At 40.0% G+C, this 20,940-nt stretch overlaps 1 protein-coding gene across 2 annotated transcripts in view; it reads left to right on the forward strand.

The window, feature by feature from the left end:
- vps50 (VPS50 EARP/GARPII complex subunit) overlaps positions 1–16,622 on the forward strand; it is a 122,531-nt gene extending 105,909 nt beyond the window's left edge. For both annotated transcript variants that reach the window (XM_034094413.1, XM_034094414.1), the window contains exons 23-28: positions 3,237–3,385; positions 7,347–7,443; positions 8,138–8,296; positions 10,919–11,040; positions 14,342–14,531; positions 15,254–16,622. In XM_034094413.1, coding sequence (XP_033950304.1) covers positions 3,237–3,385; positions 7,347–7,443; positions 8,138–8,296; positions 10,919–11,040; positions 14,342–14,531; positions 15,254–15,373 — 837 coding nt within the window. In that variant the 3' untranslated portion in view covers positions 15,374–16,622. The remainder of the gene's footprint in view (positions 1–3,236; positions 3,386–7,346; positions 7,444–8,137; positions 8,297–10,918; positions 11,041–14,341; positions 14,532–15,253) is intronic.
- Positions 16,623–20,940: the final 4,318 nt, after the last annotated feature.

A 20,940-nucleotide genomic window follows, 5' to 3' on the forward strand; every position in this document is an offset into this window, starting at 1 on the left:
TAAAAACAAGAAAGCATTTTGAATACAAAAGGATGTTAGCCGAGAGAGATTAGAAGTACAAGTGCTAATGCATGTTTTGGCCACAGTGTATAGCACTTTTCTTTTAATATGCTGAATGTTGCGTCACCAAACTATTTACGCACGACAAAAAGAGGAACAGCAGTTTTAATTACATCAATATTTTCTCTTTTCGCGTGTTTGTGTTCATCCGGGACGTCATTGGTACAAAAGGCCAGCAGCCGCTGCTGCTCAACAGCTTTTACCACAGCCCAAATTTTAAATCATTTGTGCATTAAGTGTGTACTAATGGCCCTTCTGGATTACCTCCATAACCTCTGCACTGTTAGTCATGTTTATGTGCTGTCATGTGTTTAGGGCTGTCCCTCTCTAACCATTAACAGTGATCTGAGACCTCGCTGACATTTAACTTCGGGTGTGTTCAATCACACACTGCTATGTTGGGACTGAAGGGAATTACATGCATTTATTTGTGCTGTTGATGTTGAAGAGTATGGGGCTTTGCATAAATCATTGTATTTTTTAGCAGCATAAGTCAACCATTTCAACCCTATGCTTGATGCATACTCCAAAAATAAGCAGTGAATAAAATGACTAAATCAAACATCTGTTCACTTCAGTGATTAAATACAAAATGCATCATGAGTTTGGAGCTTTACTGTCTCCCCTTTTTGCCTTAAGTACAGAATAACGAAACTTTCAGTAAGTCCAGCTGTACAAAGGCCAGGGTGTGGAGACTTTGGTGTGGAGAGAGGTCGTGCTGTGAATTATAGTCTGTTGCCAAAGGACACAAAGTCTGGAGTAGAAAAAAGATCGCAGTGTGCTTTTTGTCCTTTCCTTTCTATTCTGGTGGTCTAAACATCAGAGGCTTGCAGCTATTCATTCAGTTGAAGGAATAAAGCGATCTCTAAGTTTATAATCTAATGTGTATTAAAAATGTTAGAGTATCCTTTTCAATTATGTCATGTTATGAGTTCCCTTTTCATTCTTTACTTGCTATTTTTTTACGCTTTTCATATTTGATTTGACCATCCGTGTTTCATTCATCATGGTATTCACGTTTCTGATCTTTAGAAAGCAACAAGGCTTATTATCTTTGCAGAGAGTTGCTCTTAGGAGAGACATATTGCAACCTCCACGGGGAAGCCATTAGATAATAGATACCCTTAGCTATAAATGTAAAAGTAATATAAATTCAAGTGTTAATCTTCTCAATGTGATAACGTTTTATTTCAGACGGATCATGTTTTTTGCAGCACTGAAGGTTTGATGAATGCCGGGAGATAACTCGGAGGTTGTGGAAAGGTTGCGGTTTTTACATCGTCGGTCTCGGTCCAGGACAACCATAAATTGTCTTTTGAGCTGCATACTCTGCATTTTTGTCCTGTATGCTGGGACGATTATATCTCTTATTTAAGGGAATAGAATGCAAGAGACGTCATCTTCTTAAATCTGTGCACACCGCTGCTTGTTTTTAAAAACTGCTTTGTATTCATCAAAGATCACTGCTTTCTTCCTAGTCTTCAGCCGTGATAAAACTTGTGAGATATAGATCTCTTATATCACAAAATCTATATTACATTTATTTTAGTTTTTTTTGATGATGGTTACCATTTATTCATACATTATCCTTTGATTTACGCACTTCTTTATTTTGAAATCTTCTGAAACTCTGAACTTTTTTCTGTGTTTGTGAGTTGGTGATTCAAATCTGCCATGTGAGATAATGGTGCACCTACACAATATTAGACCCAGATTGCAAAGGAGTACAGTATGTAAGTGTTTGGTTTGCTACAGCATTAATCGCTCCCGTTCATTCCTTAGCTTTGTCATTGCTATAGATCTCCCAGAAGCTGTTACAAGGGGCTTTGCGTCTGCAAGGGGCAAGACCCTTCATGCCAATGTTGTTCATCATACCTTTGTAGAAAATAATAAGATCTGCCCTCTTGTGTGGAATCTCAACGGCTGTGTATGCAGAAATGGATTACTGTGATTGATGGGAAGGGATTTAAGATGGAATATCTCTTTTTTCTATTCCTATTGATTTAACAATGGAGGGATAAAGGGGCTGCAGGATGGATAGGTGTAGTGGAATATATCAAAAGGAAGATAAATGCTTTCTGTTGAAGACTGTTTGGTCAGCAGAATTTTTAGAGTGTGTGCTTTGGATCTAACCGAGTTCCACAAGGTTGATTGAATTTCAGATTGTGCTTACCTACCAGTCTTCATTTTTGCATGGGAAACATCTGTTATGTCAGGTTAGAGGAGCGGGCTCTTCCTCTGCCGCGCCTCCTTAGAAACCGTAACACATTTACACTGATGGTTACAAATCATTTAAAAAGATGCATCAGATTTTTAATCAATGCTCACTCTGGTACATTCTTATGTCTATGTGTGTCTTCTGATGATAACTCACGGGTCATTGAAAAGATTGAAAGTTTGTTCATTTTTGAACAATTATTATTTTGATTTCTGTGAGCTTAAAGGTGGGGTAGGTAATTTTGGAGAAACCAGCTCGAGTGCGCTAGAATTTGAAAATATACAGCCGGAAAAAATCTGCCACTTCCTTACAGAGCCCCTCCTCCAACACACACGAACGCGCACATGACCAATGAGGGCACGAGATAAGTTTGTGCACAGGTGGAAGGCTGACAGGCAGGTAGGCCATCCAGTTATTTTAGCCGGGCCGGCTCAGATGATTGGTCGCGCTTTTTACAGCGCTACGGCTTCCACTGATGACATTTTTTTTATGGATGTTTTGTCAAAGCACTTAAGATATTCATTGCTATCGGGATGTTAAGAGCATTCCATGGAATATAACAAAAAGTGTATCTCGAGCCGGTTTCTCAAACTTACCTACCCCACCTTTAATAAAACAATTACCAGTGTTTAGAATAAGCATTTCTAGGTGTATCAGTGATTTAACTTGATTTGTGTGCTTAAATTCTAAGCACACAAATTCCTGGAAAGTCCTTGAAAAGTCAAGAATTTGATGTATAACGAGTTTTAGGAACCTTACTAATAACACCTACATTTAACTGTATTCTGTACTGAATAACTCAGACCAAGCGCTCCATATGAACTACATATAGAAGAGGATCCATTCAACTGTCATCAAGCGTCTCTTATATCTCTGGAAACTGAAATGTCAGGGATACTATAAATGTAGATATTTTAGCTTCTCTGCTAACATGCCTGTCCACCTGTGTGTTTCCCAGGAGGCATTGGGGGAGACTTCAGGAGTCCATGGAGCAGCGGAGGACAGGAAGGAGAAGGTGCCCAGCCCCCACCTCAGCCAAATGGTGGTCCTCACCAACAGTGGGACTCTTTATGGGCTCGCACAGAGAGTGGTGGCCACTGAATCTCTGTAAGTACTCCAGATAGCAGAAAAATATAAAACATGCAATTGTATTACACATTTAGACAGCACACATCATGTTGGGTCTGTATTCCTCTGTTATGAGGGAGAACGTTTAATACAGCAGTGTCCTGGCAGTGTGATGGCAGTTACAGTTGCAAGAAAAAGTATGCGAACCCTTTGGAATGTGTTCTGATCTTCATCTAAGTCACAACAATAGACAAACACAGTCTGCTTAAACTAATACCACACGAACAATGATATGTTTTCATGTTTTTATTGAACAAAACATTCACAGTGCAGGGTGGAACAAGTACGTGAACCCCTAGGCTAAAGAGTTCTTCAAGAGCTAATTGGAGTCAGGAGTCAGCCACCCTGGAGTCCAATCAATGAGACGAGATTGGAGGTGTTGGTTAAAGCTGCCCTGCCCTATAAAAAATACACACCAGTTTTGAATTTGCTATTCTTAAGAAGCATTGCCAGATGTGAACCACGCCTCGCACAAAAGAGCTCTCAGAAGACCTACGATTAAGAATGGTTGACTTGCATAAAGCTGGAAAGGGTTCCAAAAGTATCTCAAAGCCTTGATGTTCACAGTCCATAAGACAAAATGTCTATACATGGAGAAAGTTCAGCACTGTTGCTACTCTCCCTAGGAGTGGCCGTCCTGTAAAGATGACTGCAAGAGCACAGCGCAGAATGCTCAATGAGGTGAAGGAGAATCCTAGAGTGTCAGCTAGAGACTTAAAGAACTCTCTGGCACATGCTAACGTCTCTGTTGACGAATCTACGATACGTAAAACACTGAACAAGAATGGAGTTCATGGGAGGACACCACGGAGGAAGCCACTGCTGTCCAGAAAAAACATTGCTGCACATTTGAAGTTTGCAAAAGAGCACCTGGATGTTCCACAGCACTACTGGCAACATATTCTGTGGACAGATGAAACCAAAGTTGAGTTGTTTGGAAGGAACACACAACGCTATGTGTGGAGAATCCAAAGGGTTCACATACTTTGTCTTGCAACTGTATATCTCTCAAAGCATTTTCTATTATCGAGTTAAAGACCTTGATATTTGCTCGCTGCCCCTCCTCCAGGTGGTCATCATTTCATTGGGCAGTGTTACACAGGCTTGCCATGACATGTTGCACTGCCTACAGCTTGTTAAGATGAGGAGAACACATATTTGTATTCGCCCCTTATAATAAGCTCTCCCCTACTGTATGATTTTCTATTTGTGTTAAACTCTTGCAATCAGTGGCTCAATTATTACAAATGTTTCCCCTCTTGCCCGCCTATGTTGTTATTCTCCATGTTAATCTTTGTCTAGTACATCCACACACACTTCACAAAAGTCGTACATAATTAGATTAAAATATAATCAGTGCGACAACTCCTGGACCTTGAGAAGTCTGCAGCGTACAAGTGCTTCTTAATGAAATTCTGTTAACCAAGGGGCCCAGATGACACCGCTGCAAAAACGCTGAATAGGCGTACACTCCCTCACACTCTCGGGGCAGCCAAAAGCCTCAGAAGAATGATGAAAGTAAAAGAGCTCAAGAGCATAGGTGGAAATATTTCTCTGGTAAAGTTTGAAAACGAAAAGATCCCGAGGGAGAAACATGTCAGACTTATTCTGGGCAGGACTGCATGAAAAGTATTCCGTCTGAAAAAGGTGTTGTAGGAAAAGGCAGCTTACCTTAATGTGTGTTGTGAGCATCTGTGGCATCTTAAGTGTTAAACCCAGGATAAAACTAAAGATAGGAGCTCTGTAAGTTAACCCTCTCTCCGCTGTTCATATTTCAGGCTGTTGTTCAGCTTCCCATGCCTTTTTCACCTCCCTTGTGTTCAATACTTTTTTATCTGTGTCATTCTATTTTACCACACACCATTTTACCCGCTATAAGTGTGAAATGCAGTGTGAGCTTTTCCTTTCCGTAGTAAAGTTGTTCCAGGTAACCTTAATATAATGTATGCTGCATATTGAGGAGGCGTGTGGTGCAGTGGGTTGTGCGTTGGTGTTGGGATCAGGGGGTCACAGGTTCAAACCCCACTGCAGTCAGAATGTCGTTGTGTCCCTGAGCAAGACACTTCACCCCAAATTGCTCCTGTGGGGATTGCCCACAGTATTGAGTATGTAAGTCGCTTTGGATAAAAGCGTCTTAACAAGTAACATGTAATGTAATATTAAAAAATCCTATGTGCTCAAGGATTTAGCAGAAATAAGACGGCACTTATTCATGTTAATTGTTGCTTTTGATATAAATATTTATATTGTAGTTACACATATGCACTGTTGTGCAGCATCCTTACTAGGGTTGCCAGAAACTGACCATGATCAAAATCGATTATTCGGCAGCCTTGGCAAATAATAATCGATTATTCGACCCCCCCCCCCCCCCCCCCCCCCCCGCGGGAGAAAAAAAAAAAATCAGACAAAAGGAATTCCGTTGTTGTCTTTACTGTAACATGTTTAACAGCACAAACAACAAACAAGCATGTCATCACAACGACGTGGCCTTGAAGTGAAGTTGGTAATGGCCAGCTGTGCTGCGTCTTTCTCTGTAACCTCTTTGGCGTGCTTCGCACTCAAATGCGAACGCATTGTTGAGGTTGAGCTGTGATAGACCAACGTCTTTTCGCAGAGCTTGCATTTAACTTCCTTTGGACTTGTAAGTTCGAAGTAGTTCCACGAGGAGGAACTCTTTTTACCTGCCGCTTTGTTCATCTTTAGTCGCACGAGAGAGGGAGAGGGGGGGCGGGGGTGGGGTCGGTGTGTAGCTGCTGCAGCAGCAGTCTGCTCTGCGCAGGCTTCCTCCAAGTTTACAGTAAAACAAACTGGTGGTGTGACCAATGGCCATTTACAATTATTAATACTATTACTATTATTAGCATATATATATTTATATATATATTTTGGTTGAAACAAGAAAACTGAAAAAAGAAAACATAAATAATAATAAAAAAATTTAAATAATAAAAAAAATATATATAAATAAAATCGATTTTTAAAAATAATATTCGATTATGGAGACTGTAACGAATATTCGAATAATCGCTGGCATCCCTAATCCTTACAGATGTTCATTTAGCATCAGTGCTATCAGTTCTCAAAAATTGCAGGTATTGGATCAATCAGTCAATCAGTCATTAAGTTATTCTAACCTTTACCTCATATTTTTTACAATATTCCTTGGAGATGGACGTTAAAATCCCAATGCATTCAATATGTGTTGTTTTTGAGATAATATTAAATCCCCCCCTTCTTAATATAAAAAAAACGAGACAGAATGTTTCATTTGTACAAAAACTGCACAAATCGTGGAGTGCTTTCTGAGTGAGATCAAAACCGAATTGGCCCTCATGTCTTGTTGAGCTGTTTTCTTCCTTGGAATAGCACCGTCCGATAAGTTGTGTTGTTCACGATGTGAGCCGGGCTGTACTGTAGCAGTCATGCTTTCTAAACTCACTGCGACCCCAAACAGCTCCCTCTCACTTGTATTTAGCGTACAGTAAAACTTCAGTGCGAGCACAAAGGTCTTTATTCTGTCACAGTGCTGGAAAGGTTGTATCAGGTCTGTGCACATTACTTTTCCTATGCCCTGTTTCTCTTTTCCTGCTACTTCACTTCCATGTTTTTAAAGGTTGTTAAGATCATTGAAATCTATTCATTATAAAAGAAAAACTGGTGCCTTGAGAGATTTTCATTAATGAAAGCTCTGCTCACAACGTGCGGAGTTGAGAGATAATTAATGTCGTGACAACACTGGAGTCTATCCGATTTAATTATTTATTACACTGATCTTTAATTACCATGGGGAGAATTAGACTGTAGGTTAGCATTTTATTTGTATTATTTACATGATTTTAACCAACGTAACATCTGATGTTCAGTCTCTTATTGTCAGTTGCTCCAATGTACGGTTTAAACTGAAATCTAAACTGATATGATCCTGTTTTTGCTCCAGGGTGTTTCTGGCTGAACAGTTTGAATCCCTTCAGTTCCAGCTGGACACGATGATGCCGGCAGCCAAGAAGCCCTTCCTGCAACAGTTTTACTCCCAGGTGTGTGTGTGTGTGTGTGTGTGTGTGTGTGTGTGTGTGTGTGTGTGTGTGTGTGTGTGTGTGTGTGTGTGTGTGTGTGTGTGTGTGTGTGTGTGTGTGTGTGTGTGTGTGTGTGTGTGTGTGTGTGTGTGTGTGTGTGTGTGTGTGTGTGTGTGTGTGTGTGTGTGTGTGTGTGTGTGTGTGTGTGTGTGTGTGTGTGTGTGTGTGTGTGTGTGTGTGTGTGTGCAGTTACTGCAAACCAGGTTGTCACTGTCAGCTAGACTTACACAGGCGGAACCAATCATCTCCTTATCATGTGTCGTTATCTATTATAGAATCAAAGCATATGTCAGAGTCACTATTAATAATTGGTGTTTAACTAATTGGCAGGTTTTAGCATTTGTGCCTGTTTCTCAGTAAAGCTAAACAAGCATGTAACTGCCAACCTGCATTCAGTGCTGGTCCCCAACAACAAAGGAGACAATTATCCATTACTCACCACCACACTCAGTCTTTTCTTTTTTGTCAACTTGATATTTGAAATGTTCAGGTACGTAGACAGGTCTATTTACCCCAAACACTCTTGGAAATATTGTGGAATTGATGACGTGCAAGGTGACCTCGACTCTATGTGTCACACAAAAGGTTTTCTACGTTCATGACAATAAAAAACACATTGTGTAACTCACAAAGATCTATTTTCTTTTCCTCTCAGACAGTTTCTACAGCCAGTGAACTTCGGAAACCAATTTACTGGATTGTTGCGGCTAAGGCCATCGACTATGAACAAATGTTGCTCCTGATGGCTGGAGTTAAATGGGACATTAGGGAGATCATGTCCCAGCATAATGTATACGTGGACGTCCTGTTGAAGGTAAGGTTTCAGAGGAAATGCCAAGGTGACTGTTGATGGAACTTGGTATGTGCTATAATGTAGGCTAGACATTAAAATGATGGTATTGGATTCATTAAAGTAAAATATCTACAAAAAGTTGAACAAACAACAGGCAACAGATTTGCTTTTAGCTAGCTGGTATTTTCCTCAGTGTTTTTGTTTGTCTTGAGAAATGTCATCTGTGTTTATCCTTTTAACATCTGTGTCATTAACATTAAGGATTAGTCTTTATTCCACTTAAAGGTAAGAAGTTCCTTGAGTCCCTTTATGAGTTTTAGTTCATTCAGGGAACTTTAATATTAATTATATGGGATGTGCTGAATAATTTAGCACAGGGTGGGTGAGCTGTTGAGAGTTGAATGCAGATCTCTCCTGAAGTTTTGTTAAATGCGTCCGAGCTCACCAGTCCCGCACGTATTTTTGGAAGTGGAAGATTTCCTCTAAATGTGTCTTTATGCATGCTGCCCACTTATCCCCTATAAATGTTGCATGGGATGGAAGGACACACTGCACTAGTTTTATAACCTTTGCCATTTAGAAGCAGAAAGGTCTGAAGGGCTCGCTGCCGTGTGAAATCCTGAGCAGAGCAGCACTTAACCAAGACTAATCCCTATTTATGCATCAGCATGTTTTAAAAAGCTGCTGATTAAATAAAAAATGTAAACACAGATGTTATTGAAAGGTTTAATAAATAAACCCGCAAACAGTCACGAGGCTAAAAGTCTGTAAAAAGTTTGCAAACGTACCTTTTAAATTCTTAAATGGCTCATAGATCTTCGTCCAGCTCCGGCGGCTCTGCAGTTTAGTCCAACTAATTAAGCTCATGAGCTTTTAAATGACCTGAGGGGAATCTCTGTGCCACGAGCCTGGGTTGAATACCTAACCGGGACAAAGTGGTCCAGCTGATGGACTGACATGATGCATGTTACAACAGGAAGGTGCTTTTCCTCATCAGCTGCTAATAGCCCTCTCTGCCAACTTGTCAGACACTCATAATGCTTATGGATTGTGTTTTTGTGCATTGCTTGAAAAGCGTGCGCTACATTTTCTTGCACTGCACACGGGAGAATATTTTATTCATGAGTTCAGGTTGATCACTGCCATTCAACAATGGCATTGATTTGCATATAAAGTGGCGAGGAAATGCAGCAGCCGCAGAATGACTTAATTGACAAGCTGCTCAAGTCAGAAACTATCGTGAGACTGTTTGTGAATTAATCACATTTCACTCTTGGCTGCAAAATGAATGGTGATTGTGTACGCCTTCAAATTCAGCTTCATTTTTTTTGTTAATAAGATGCAGTTTGAATTAAAGTTGAGACATATATTTGAAAAGTCACACCAGGAAAACCACATATTTCTCCTGAGACACATCCATCTTATTTTTGACCAGTTCTGATGTTCTGCAATTTGTTCCCTGTAAACAGCAACGTAATATCATAATTGTATAATATCATCCATAATTGAACAATTCAGAGCGCAGTGAGTAAACAGTGCAAATTGTTTATAGCTACAAAACAGAAGCATCGAAAGAGGTAGCTTCGGGCCACTTGTGACTTGTGTGTGATTGTATCCTGCAGCCAACACCGTCCGCTGAGATGTTTCCTCTTCTTTTCTTTGTGTTAAAACATGTAAGGGTAAGCATGTGGAGGCCAGTTGTAACGACTCCCTCAGGACTGGTGTCCTTTGTATGTACTTGGGCATGAAAACCATGTTTGCAAGAAATGGTGAGATCTCTGATGTAACTATAGCACACATCTCAAATGTAATATCAAGTATGTATTGAAAGATTAAACAGTCCAAAGGCCGACTATTGTGTCTGAATGCGTCAAAAAGTGAATGAATGAATGAGTCCAGTTTGGATGCTCCCAATCCTACGAAGAGTACTTAGCAGTGCTCAACAGATTTGTGGCTTAGTGGGTTCATACTTCCTGCTCCGTTTGCTTCAGGATGTTTTGTTCATTAGTCCAGACTGAAAAATCATTAAATCAGCTCGGCTAAAGTAGAGTTGCGTTACAAAAACCCAGACATACTATAGGCTTGGGAAAAAGTATTTATCCTTGATCACTTCAAGGTTCTTGTACCCATATTTAGAATCGTCTTGGTATGCCAAATGTATAAACATGCTTGATTTATAAAAAGAGATTCATGCAAATCCCTATTATAGTTTTATTTTTGCACACTGTAAATAACTGGGTTGTGAAATTCACAGCACAAGGTCGTTTTATAACACTGTTCAGCTTTTGTTCAGGTTTGGTGTTGGAAGTCATCCAGGAACACAGAGTAGCTGAGAGTGAGTCAGAGGAAGTGCATGTATAGGGTCGGCCGTGAAGACTTTTATTATGTTTACATCTTCCAGTTCAACTTTTATCATCCCATACTGGCTTGTTTCCTCTGTACAGTCAATACATTATAATATACATAGATGTGTGTTTATTTATCAAACCTTGCACAAGCTAATAAAGTGTTTTACATTGAGATATTATGAATACATCGTCATAAAGAAGTTAAAACCACTTGAAATTCATTTATTTTGCTACTTTCTATGCCACTCAAGTTAACTTGACTTAATATGTTCATCTCTCTCCTCTACCTTCGCAGGAGTTCGAGCAGTTTAACAAACGTCTGGAGGATGTTTCCAGACATGTACGCATCCCCCTGCCTGTGTCCAACGTCCTGTGGGAGCACTGCATCCGCCTGGCCAACAGGACTCTAGTAGAGGGGTAAGAGAAGCCATAAAACACCTCTTCAGCTTCAAGGGGAGGTGTGCAGTCTGGCGTCAGTCTGCTGAGGTACTGTAGCAGCCAAAAGCGGCTTTTTCCGTCACTTTGAATTATTGTTGAAATCTCTGTAGAACAACACCTTTTATTGGGTGTCATATTTTCTTTATGTGCCAAACTGTAAATCAGCGGGACACAGTTCTTGAAATGCACATGGTCATTTATTTAGACAAAATATATTTAATTAGGTTTGATAAAGCTACTTCCTGTTTGTGCCTCAATATCTGATGAAAAGACAATAGACTTACATGAAGTTTATCTTATTGGATAGTCTTTCCAACCTGTCAGAGGAGATTGCAGTTATTTGAACTTCACCTGAGCGTTATAGACTTCTCTTTACGCTTTGTTGATTTCCAGCTGAACAAAAAATGTCAGGAGAAAAGCTCCAAAGGTCAAACGTGATGTTGAAATCCTACATGCTATGAATTCACTTTTAGCGTTTTCCTGCCAATAAAAAAAAAGTGTTGTTACTTTGTGGATTTCCTTCCAGTAAGCAGTTCCTACCTGCATTAATGCATTATTCACAAATATATTAAGTCAAAAAATAAAAAGTCAGCAATCCTATTGATTGGTTTACTAGAAGCCTCATTCAGGTGTTTGTGAATTGAATATTTATTTAGGAAATCTCAGCAGCTATTCAAGAATCAATTCAGGTCTGGAAACCCAAATGCAGGGAAAGGAAATGCATATTGCTCAATCCACATTTTAGTGTCATGATTTATTCAGAACTGTAATGTTAGCAAGCTAAATTACGGGCAGACCCATACAACACCGATTATTCTTTCTTACGTCCACAGGGAGTTTTAAGTCTATTGTCACGTATCGTTATGACAACCCTTTTGTGCTTGAAAAGAGTCTAAGCTGAACACTTCCCAACAGCATGTGTGAGTCACTGCATCCCACTCACTAGGTTTTCAGAGATTATGATCGAGGAGAAGTGGAATTGCCACGAAGACCAAGGGGAAATTAGCTACAGTACATAAGAAACTTAGAAACAGCGTTGCCAGGTTTCTTTTGAATAATCCCGCACAGAAAACACAACTAAATCCCCGGCAGATCTTTCTCTCCTCGTGCTGGCAACCCTGTGTGCCAGTCACATCTGTCACATCTGCATTAAACAGGCCACTCACAAAAAGTGTAAAACGTTCTTGACAAATCCCTTATAATGCATTTCACCACTTTTAAGCGAGACGTATGGGTTGTGAAAGGTGACGGAGCCTCAGAGTGTTTTTCCTCAGTACCTGCATTCAGATTGAAGGTGTGATTTACACCCCCGCGGACTGGATGCACAGCAGAGACGCTCGGCCGTGACGGAGCCAGTCGCTAACAGCCGACAATTATCATGAGGCTACACCATAGAGGGTTACACACATTTTTATTGAGAACAAAAAAAGGGCTGCTGTGGAGCCCGACGTCGGTCTGAGTCGCTCATTTGTTCGCTTTGCAGTGAGAGTTTATGTGGGGTTGTAATAGCAGGCGGAGAAAATGGTCCGCTAAATGGTTTAGTGCCTGCGAAGTGTTTAAAGAAGGACAACATTGGATGGATATAAAGCCTCAGTAAAAAGCTTGCCCTCACCCACTGAGAAAAGGGAACATGTTTACATCCCAACACATTCGCTGAGTACTTTTCTTCCCATTGCGTAAGAGAACTTTGAACCCATTCCAGCGAACAAATGGCCCGTTACGAATGCTTGGCACCTTGAAGCAGCTTTTGCAGACTCCTGCCGTCTGCCTGGTTCTCCAAATACATTCCCTCCACACACACATATCATCCCCCCCTCTGCCACAGCGAGGCGCGGTGGTGGTCATATTTGTTTGTTTCTTCTCCGCCTCGCTTAGCCTGTTGTTTCATTTCTCTGTCCAGCGCTCGACTCCCCTCAGACGCCGAGAGTGGCTCTGTTAGCATTCTGAGGCGAAGCTCAAACACTCAGCGCCAAACGCTTACAGGCCTGAAGCAAAGGGACGAGAGAAGATGACAGGGGGAGAGAGGGTGTGAGGCAGAAGATGGAAAGAGAAGAGAGAAAAGATGAAGTGTGAGACAGAGAGAGCGGTGTGTGTGGTGTGCTAAAGTTCTGTAGATGTCACAGTCACCGACCTGCCAGTGGACAACAGTCTCAGCTGCCAGACACCTGGAATATCTACACACACACACACACACACACACACACACACACACACACACACACACACACACACACACACACACACACACACACTGAAATACATGTGTATGACTAGCCCACACACACTCTTCCTGACATTCCACAGACAGCTCAGTGGAACAAGCTGACTTCATATTTAATATAGGACACATGCAGACACACACACACACACACACACACACACACACACACACACACACACATGTCACACACACACACACACACACACACACACACACACACACACACACTCATAAGTCATGTTTATAAAAACACACTGCAGTCTTTAAATAGATGATTTAACAACTGACTCACAGCACCTCTGTTATAAATATCCATTTAATTGTTTTTAACATACTACATTTCAATTGATTGTTTCCTAAAAATACACAAACACTCAAATATTTAGAAAAGAAGAAAAACATCACAGATGTAATCCAACACATGCAAGGTAAAAGAACAAATTAAAAGGAATCAAACTTTGAATAAAATGGAAGCATGCGGAACAAAAAGACATACATAATAATGATGATTGATTTGTCTTTGTTACGTCTCAGTCTAAAATTAAATGTGTCTCATGCAGGTTTCATTATTATTAATATAAATGGCACAAGTGTTTTCACGTATATCTCGTTTTTTTATTTCCATTCATAAATAATTTATACACTAATGGATTCTGAGTCTCTCCCCTAACTTTAATGACTTCCCATTTCTTTGTTAACTTCGCTGCTGGAGCTTTGATAGATTCCTTTTCATTCTAATGTTTATAGAAATCGGCATAAGACGAGCTGAAACCCATCTCCCAGACCATTTTTTAATGCATAACAAATTCACACCAGGGCGCTAAAATAAGAAAGTAAAAACAGTGCCACGTGGAGTTCGAGAAAAGAGTTTGCTGACAGATTTGGCTCGCTTGTAAGGAATCCGTTTATTCAAGGGTGGAAAATGTGATAGATTTCCCCTCGGCCAACACCTGTGAGGACTTTGTTGAATCAAAAGAAAAAAGGACAGGCTTTCCAGTCATCGCCCACCTCCACCTGAATTCTTCGCTGCTAATGTTCCTCTTTCCCTTTCTGCTGCAGCTATGCTAATGTGAAGAAATGCAGCAATGAGGGCCGGGCTCTGATGCAGCTCGACTTCCAGCAGTTCCTCATGAAGCTGGAGAAGCTGACCGACCTGCGACCCATCCCTGATAAAGAGTTTGTCGAGACCTACATCAAGGCCTACTACCTGACGGAGAACGACATGGAGCAGTTTATCAAGAACCACAGGGTGAGACGGGAGGAATGGAAGATGGTAGCGTTACACTGAAACGTTGACTCTAATTAAATGGTTCATGTTAAAAAATCACATTAAAGGTCCCCTATTATACTGTTTTTCATCACTATATTATAGCTCTCAGATATATATACAAAACATGTCTCTGAAGTGTTTGGCTCCAAATACCAAACAGATCATTGTAGCATTACCCATAATCCCCTCTGTTTCAGCCCTGTTTCAAAAGTGCTGATGTGGGGGGGGGGGGGGGGGGGTTACCTTGGTTGGTGATTGGCTAATGGTTACACAATCCAAAAAATCGTTATGACATCATAAAGTGGCCAAAATCTGATCAGCTCATTTTCAGACCGGTTTTTATATAAATGGATCAGGACAAAAAGTGAGAGAATCTTTTTTCGTGAATCTTTCAGAATCTCTTTACACAGAGAGGACACGTGTTTATGTAGAAGAGACATGAAGAAGTGGATTTTGCATAATAGGTGATAATTTAAGTGTATCCTCCCTGAATGTATGCTTTCAACTAACCTAATACAGTTACAAAAAGTCATACGTTTAATAAAAGTCAACGTTTTCAGTGTAGCTTCTATGCAACACTACCTAAAGTTTAATTTGAGTAGCGCTTTTATTTTTTCCCAGACAAATGTCAACACCTGCGTTTCTCTGAAAGCCTCATGCTGAGAGGCTGACTCCCTTTTTGTGTTGTTTTTTCTTCTCAGGAGTACTCCATGAAGCAGCTGGCCAACTTGGTGAACGTTTGTCTGGGTTCACACATTAACAAGAAGGCTCGTCAGAAACTGCTGGCCGCCATCGATGACATTGACAGACCCAAGAGATAGGCTGATGAACGTAGCAGACCCTGAACACATCATCCAGCCACGGAGATGGACACTCCAACAGAGGAATTCCCACAGTGGAGCGCAGCGCTGAATGTCTTCATTTTCACTCCCAGCGAATATGTTGTTGTGTTTGACCTGTACAGCACATACAGACGAAGAGCTCCTGTAAAGCTCAAATGTTAGCCAAATGCTAATATCTGTTATTGTGGTAAAAAATAAAACATGATGTCACTCGTGAAATTCTGATGAACATTAATACTAACACTCTCAATCATGCTGCAGTTACTCTATGCTAACAGTAGATGAACCATAATGCATGCCCCCATCAAGTTTTCATTTAACAAACATGCTGTGCTGACAGTTTTCCTACAAATTGTCTACAACAACAACAACAACCATTTTAACCTCTTTAACGACCATAAGCAACAGATATATTACTACAAACACAAGATCTATCAGTGCAATGTGACCATTTGGCTATTTATGGCATTCCATCTGTTTAACAGAATGTTCTTAATTTTCTGATACAACTCTAACCTTGAGCTGAATTCATTTGTTGCATAATGTTGTAAAGTGTTGTGGTAATATCGTCCCAAGGATAGATCCAAGAAGTGTAAGGCACCTTTACTTTCTGAAGTAAAGCTTTGGCACACGGGTTGATTGATATCCAATAGATCTCACGTTAATCATTCATTACATAAGTTATTCCCTCCTTAATGTCCGGTGTTTTTATTTCACTTCAGGGTATTTGTTGTGCCTGAACGCTCTGCTTCTTTTTTCTGTTTCTTTGTCGATGAATTACATAAATCTAATATAATGAAGGTTCTGAAAATAATATAAATTGCTGTAGTTGGCATTAATATAGAGTAAATCTGCACTCGCTGCATTTGTTTGTTTTCCATTCGTCAAATATGAGGTTTGTGAAAGAGATGATCTTGACATTCAGTTTTTGATATGGCTTCATAATTGTGTGTTGCAACTATTACAAAAAGAAAACTGTAAATGTGAATGTTTTGAACAACGTCAGTATTTATTTCTCGCTTTGTGTCTCGTTTGGGTTTTTATATGATAACTGGACGTGTGCTTGTCATTTATCACCTCTCAGTATCTTGTAACGTATCACCTGAAGCTAATGCAAATATTTAAACATTGTCAAATCAAGTGCACTATAGTGAAAATCAGTAATCGATGTTGGACGTGTAGGTTGAACCAAAATGATTCTGTGGTAATAAACACGCTAACCAATGGACTCTGTTTTTCTCACTTCCTACATTCCCATGAATCAGATGCATAACTATAAATCAGATCCAACCTTTGAAATCTCTGCGGTGCTGCACTTCCTCGTTATCGCATTCATCAGAATATTAGTCTTTCCTTCCAGCAGTGCGGCTGTCCATCCTAATGAAGCTGAACACAGCCGTCACAGTAATTAATGTGGCTTCCTGCGAGCTTGCAAGCCCTCAGCCTTCCTGTTTAGGAGGAGCCTGCTGATCGGATTGAAAGGAAAGAGCTGTTAACGACTCATTACAACGGCATGACTGTTTTTTACCACACTTGACTGCACTATCAAGCTGAACCCTTTCTTCTGGACAGTCAGCCACATGTTTGCTGCCAAATATAAACAGAAGGGTGACATGGCCTACTGCTTTACATATAGATGTCTCCATTGCACCAGCAAATAATTACCCATAGCCTTAAGGCATGAATATATTAAGTCCTCTTATAAACAGATTTGTCCATTACATCCATCCATTCATTTATGATTAATCTATGCCTGCTAGAGCATGGCCGCAGGCAACATGTTTTTGGGTTGTCCATACAACATGTTATATTCTCATAAACAAGTTAACTCAGGAATGCTAGGAGGGAATTTCTCTGTCCCAAACGTCCACGTGGTTTAGAATTGAGTGGTTGGAGGTCACTGTGATCTTGAAAAATATGTTTTGGGCCGTAACTAGCTGCTAATTATGACAATTACACATACATGTCTCATAGGATAAAATTAAGTGATGACCTTTTGACCATACATCGATTTAAACTTCAACTTGACTGATTGGTTGAGGCATACAACTGCAAAGCGATAATATTAGTATTTAAATCAGATGAACTCTGACAAAACTAAAACTACCATGACATCTCAAACTGTTCAAATACGTGCTGCTGCGCTGATCTGTTCTGATATGTATAATGTTAACTTAAAATGGTGATATATTATAATATTTAAATCATTTTCTTTTTTTGCAGAGCTCCCCCCCCTCTCCTGTCCTCAAAAGACCTGAACCCGTTGCTCTCCCTGTTCTTGCGCGACACATTTTGGCATTCGCTTGGATCGACCCACTCATGTGACGCCGAGCCCCAGTTACCCTTTCATATAATAGACCAGGTGCACACTGCTCTTTGTTTTTGCCTCTGCTAAAATTCGTGAGCCATTCTCATAGAGATCCCTACCGCTGTACATGCCCTCTTTTCCCTCGCTGTCTGCTGATATGCATCAAAAGACTTGATTCACTGTCTGAAAAGAATTGCTGGCAGAGCGTATTAGTGATGTTTACTTTGCATGATGATGGACAAGACGAGATGTGACAGTACACAAGGGGAGAGTAAAACTAAATGTGGCAACCTGATGATATACTTGTAGTACTGATGATATACTTGTAGTACATTAAATAATACATGTTACTGTATATCATTGATGGCGGATTCAGCAGTCCTCATCTATCAATCTTTTGTTGTGTGGTCTTTTGCGGCCTGGGGCGGTATTTTATAATCATTTATCTAATACTGATCAAATCTCTTGAACTCCTCTGACACTTTAAACAAAAGTTTGTATGAAGGTTGCAGACACAATCCTCAACCATCAAACATTTAGTAAGAGGTTTTGATGAAGTCTTTGGTGAATTTTGCAAATATGTATTTTAAATGTGCATATTGCCAGTTTGCAAATGCTAGTTTAAAGCCAATGTGTAACACTCAAGGTGTGTGCCACTCTGCATCCGTTATTCAGCTTTGTGACAGACATTACACTTCAATTAGTAATGAGACCCTACAAGTTCTTACATATACAATCCAAATCATCAATGATAACTTGTAGATTAGCCACTCTCAGTCAGCTTTAATATTTGTTTCTGAGCTGTACTGTTGTGGGGTTTAAATTGTTTATCTCTGTGTTGTTTGCTTCGGTTATGTTTTACTCTGCTGTTGAAGAGCCGGGCTACTTAAGTTATGTGGCTCTTATTGCTCGTTCCACCCTTTGTTGTTTTTGTAGACTTTCTGTTTGTTATCGACCAATTTGCTTAATTATCTGAGTTCTATTAAGGAAAACGCTGAGCAAGTTGGTTTTATATGTAGAATTGAGTTGAATGCACAGACTGCACATTCCTTACAGTTATTTTACTTGAGTACTCTTTGTATTATCATCTTATAAGACATGAGCTGTAACATGGCTCCTCAAGTATTTCATCGGTTGCATGATCGTTTTGTTCAGAAAGTGATGTGACAAAGGGCTGAATAGCTTTGTCCTCCCTGAAGGGGTCAGCTGTCACTTTACTGACAGCGAAGAGAGGAACAGAACGAGGGTTCATCTCAGGAGATATAGAGGTAGAAAACAAATTTGCGTGTCAGGATGTGTAATCCCCATACACACATGAAGACCTTTTAATCTCAGTGTCTCACTCTGTAAGAGCAGAAAATTGAAACAGTAACAAGGGACCTGTGCACGGTTAATTTGTGCTCTCATAATGACAGCACGGTGTAGTCCCAGAGCTTTTAATTAAAGCGCTTTTATTGATTTAGCCCTATCAGCTAACAAACCCCACTGTGCTGAGGAGGGAGTTCAGAATTGTTCATGGCATGTGGTTCAGCCATTTGTTGCACTGTGCAAATGTGTCTGGTTACTAAATTGTTTCCACCTGCTATAAAAATAAATAAAATTACATTTGACCAACAGTGAATATGGGCATTTAGATGTTAAGAAAACATCTTGCAGAATGCATAAAGGGAGTTTTGTTGATTCAAACCCTTTAGTAATCCAATAAACATAGTCATTTTCCACTATTTAATGAACATAATGCCAGTGTTTTTACTCACTTGCCATTACGGATTGAAGTGACTAATTGGATGTCAGACTCCACTGCGTGAACCTTCACGACGGCCCTCTGAGAATCTTGTTCCACCAGTCGCTATTAATTTGTTGCTTGACTAGCTGTGCTTCAGCGGAAACAAATGTTCTGACTGGGCGTAAAAATTAGCAGGGCAGGAATACCTTTCAGGAAACATTAGGGCTCACCGAGGTCGGGCTGTCAATCTGAGTCTGAGAGAACGAATAGAGATTTGTACCTGAGGAACAGACACGATAGATTGACATTGTGTTTGATACTTCAAAAGAACAACAAATACAATGTGACTAGATGTATTTTTCCCCAAATAACAAGCATGCACTTGGAATCAACCGTCTACAGACACGAGACGAATCAACCCTTTGGTTCCAGTTTACACCATGTAATAATGAACATCATATCAGCAGCACTTTCTTATGCTGCTTGAAAAAACCCTCACACAAAACACAAAATCAATAGCCCTGTGCTGTATGATGGGTATTGAATTTTCTTCTCTGTGCTTATGTTTTGTTGTAAATTACTGGGTTCCACACAGTTTAAACATACCAGACATCTCATTGAAGCAACAAGTCCTCCAACTCATACGACCAAATGGGTCGATTGTTTAAGCCCTTATTACGACCAAATATGTCGTTTGTTCAAGCGCTTAATACGACCTATAATTACGTTTGAAAATTGTCGGCCTCGAGTGCTCTCGTTGAATGCAAACTTTACAGAGGGTTGTTTATTCACAAATAACCCTCTCTGTAAAATCCTAAATTGTAGGATAGTTTGGCCATTAAAACGCTTTATGATTAGATTTCTAGCGAGAAGTATATATTGTACTTTTAGAATCCACGTCCAGTCGATATGTAGGATCTATAGTTTGATAGATATTACGAAGATGATTTGAGATTTCGTCAGGAGAACGTGTATATGCGGCAAGCTTCCATGTAAAGTTACGGGTTGAAAACAGTATTTCCGGTCTCGCCGTTTTCATAATAAAACCAATGATCAAATGATTTAACAGTGATATCTGCACTACTCATCCACTAAAAAAACATCAGTTTATCCTAGTTAATTATACGATATTAATTGGTTTAAATTGTGTACAATGCTTTTGTGTTTTTCCCATAGGTTTTTCTCTTTCGATTCTGAGAGACACATTTCTTTTTTCAGAGGTTTTGATAAAGAATAAAATAATACTTAATTCCGAGTGTTCTTGCTTTTCTCTTTGAAAGTCATCACATAACGGCATTGTAATACACGGTTCGGCTGCATTAAATATTACATATCTGCCCTAGATATGTATTTATAGAGCCCTGATCAGAAGACCTTTTGACAAACTGGAAGAGATGCCGCCAAAACTGAATACGTGACTTGGACCATAAATATATCAACAATTAAACAACATCTTCCATTATTTTCACACAATACGTCTCCTTGCAGTATCAACACTAATTCGGCTGACTT

The sequence above is a fragment of the Pseudochaenichthys georgianus genome, chromosome 11, assembly GCF_902827115.2.
Source record: "Pseudochaenichthys georgianus chromosome 11, fPseGeo1.2, whole genome shotgun sequence".
Classification (NCBI taxonomy): Eukaryota; Metazoa; Chordata; class Actinopteri; order Perciformes; family Channichthyidae; genus Pseudochaenichthys; species Pseudochaenichthys georgianus.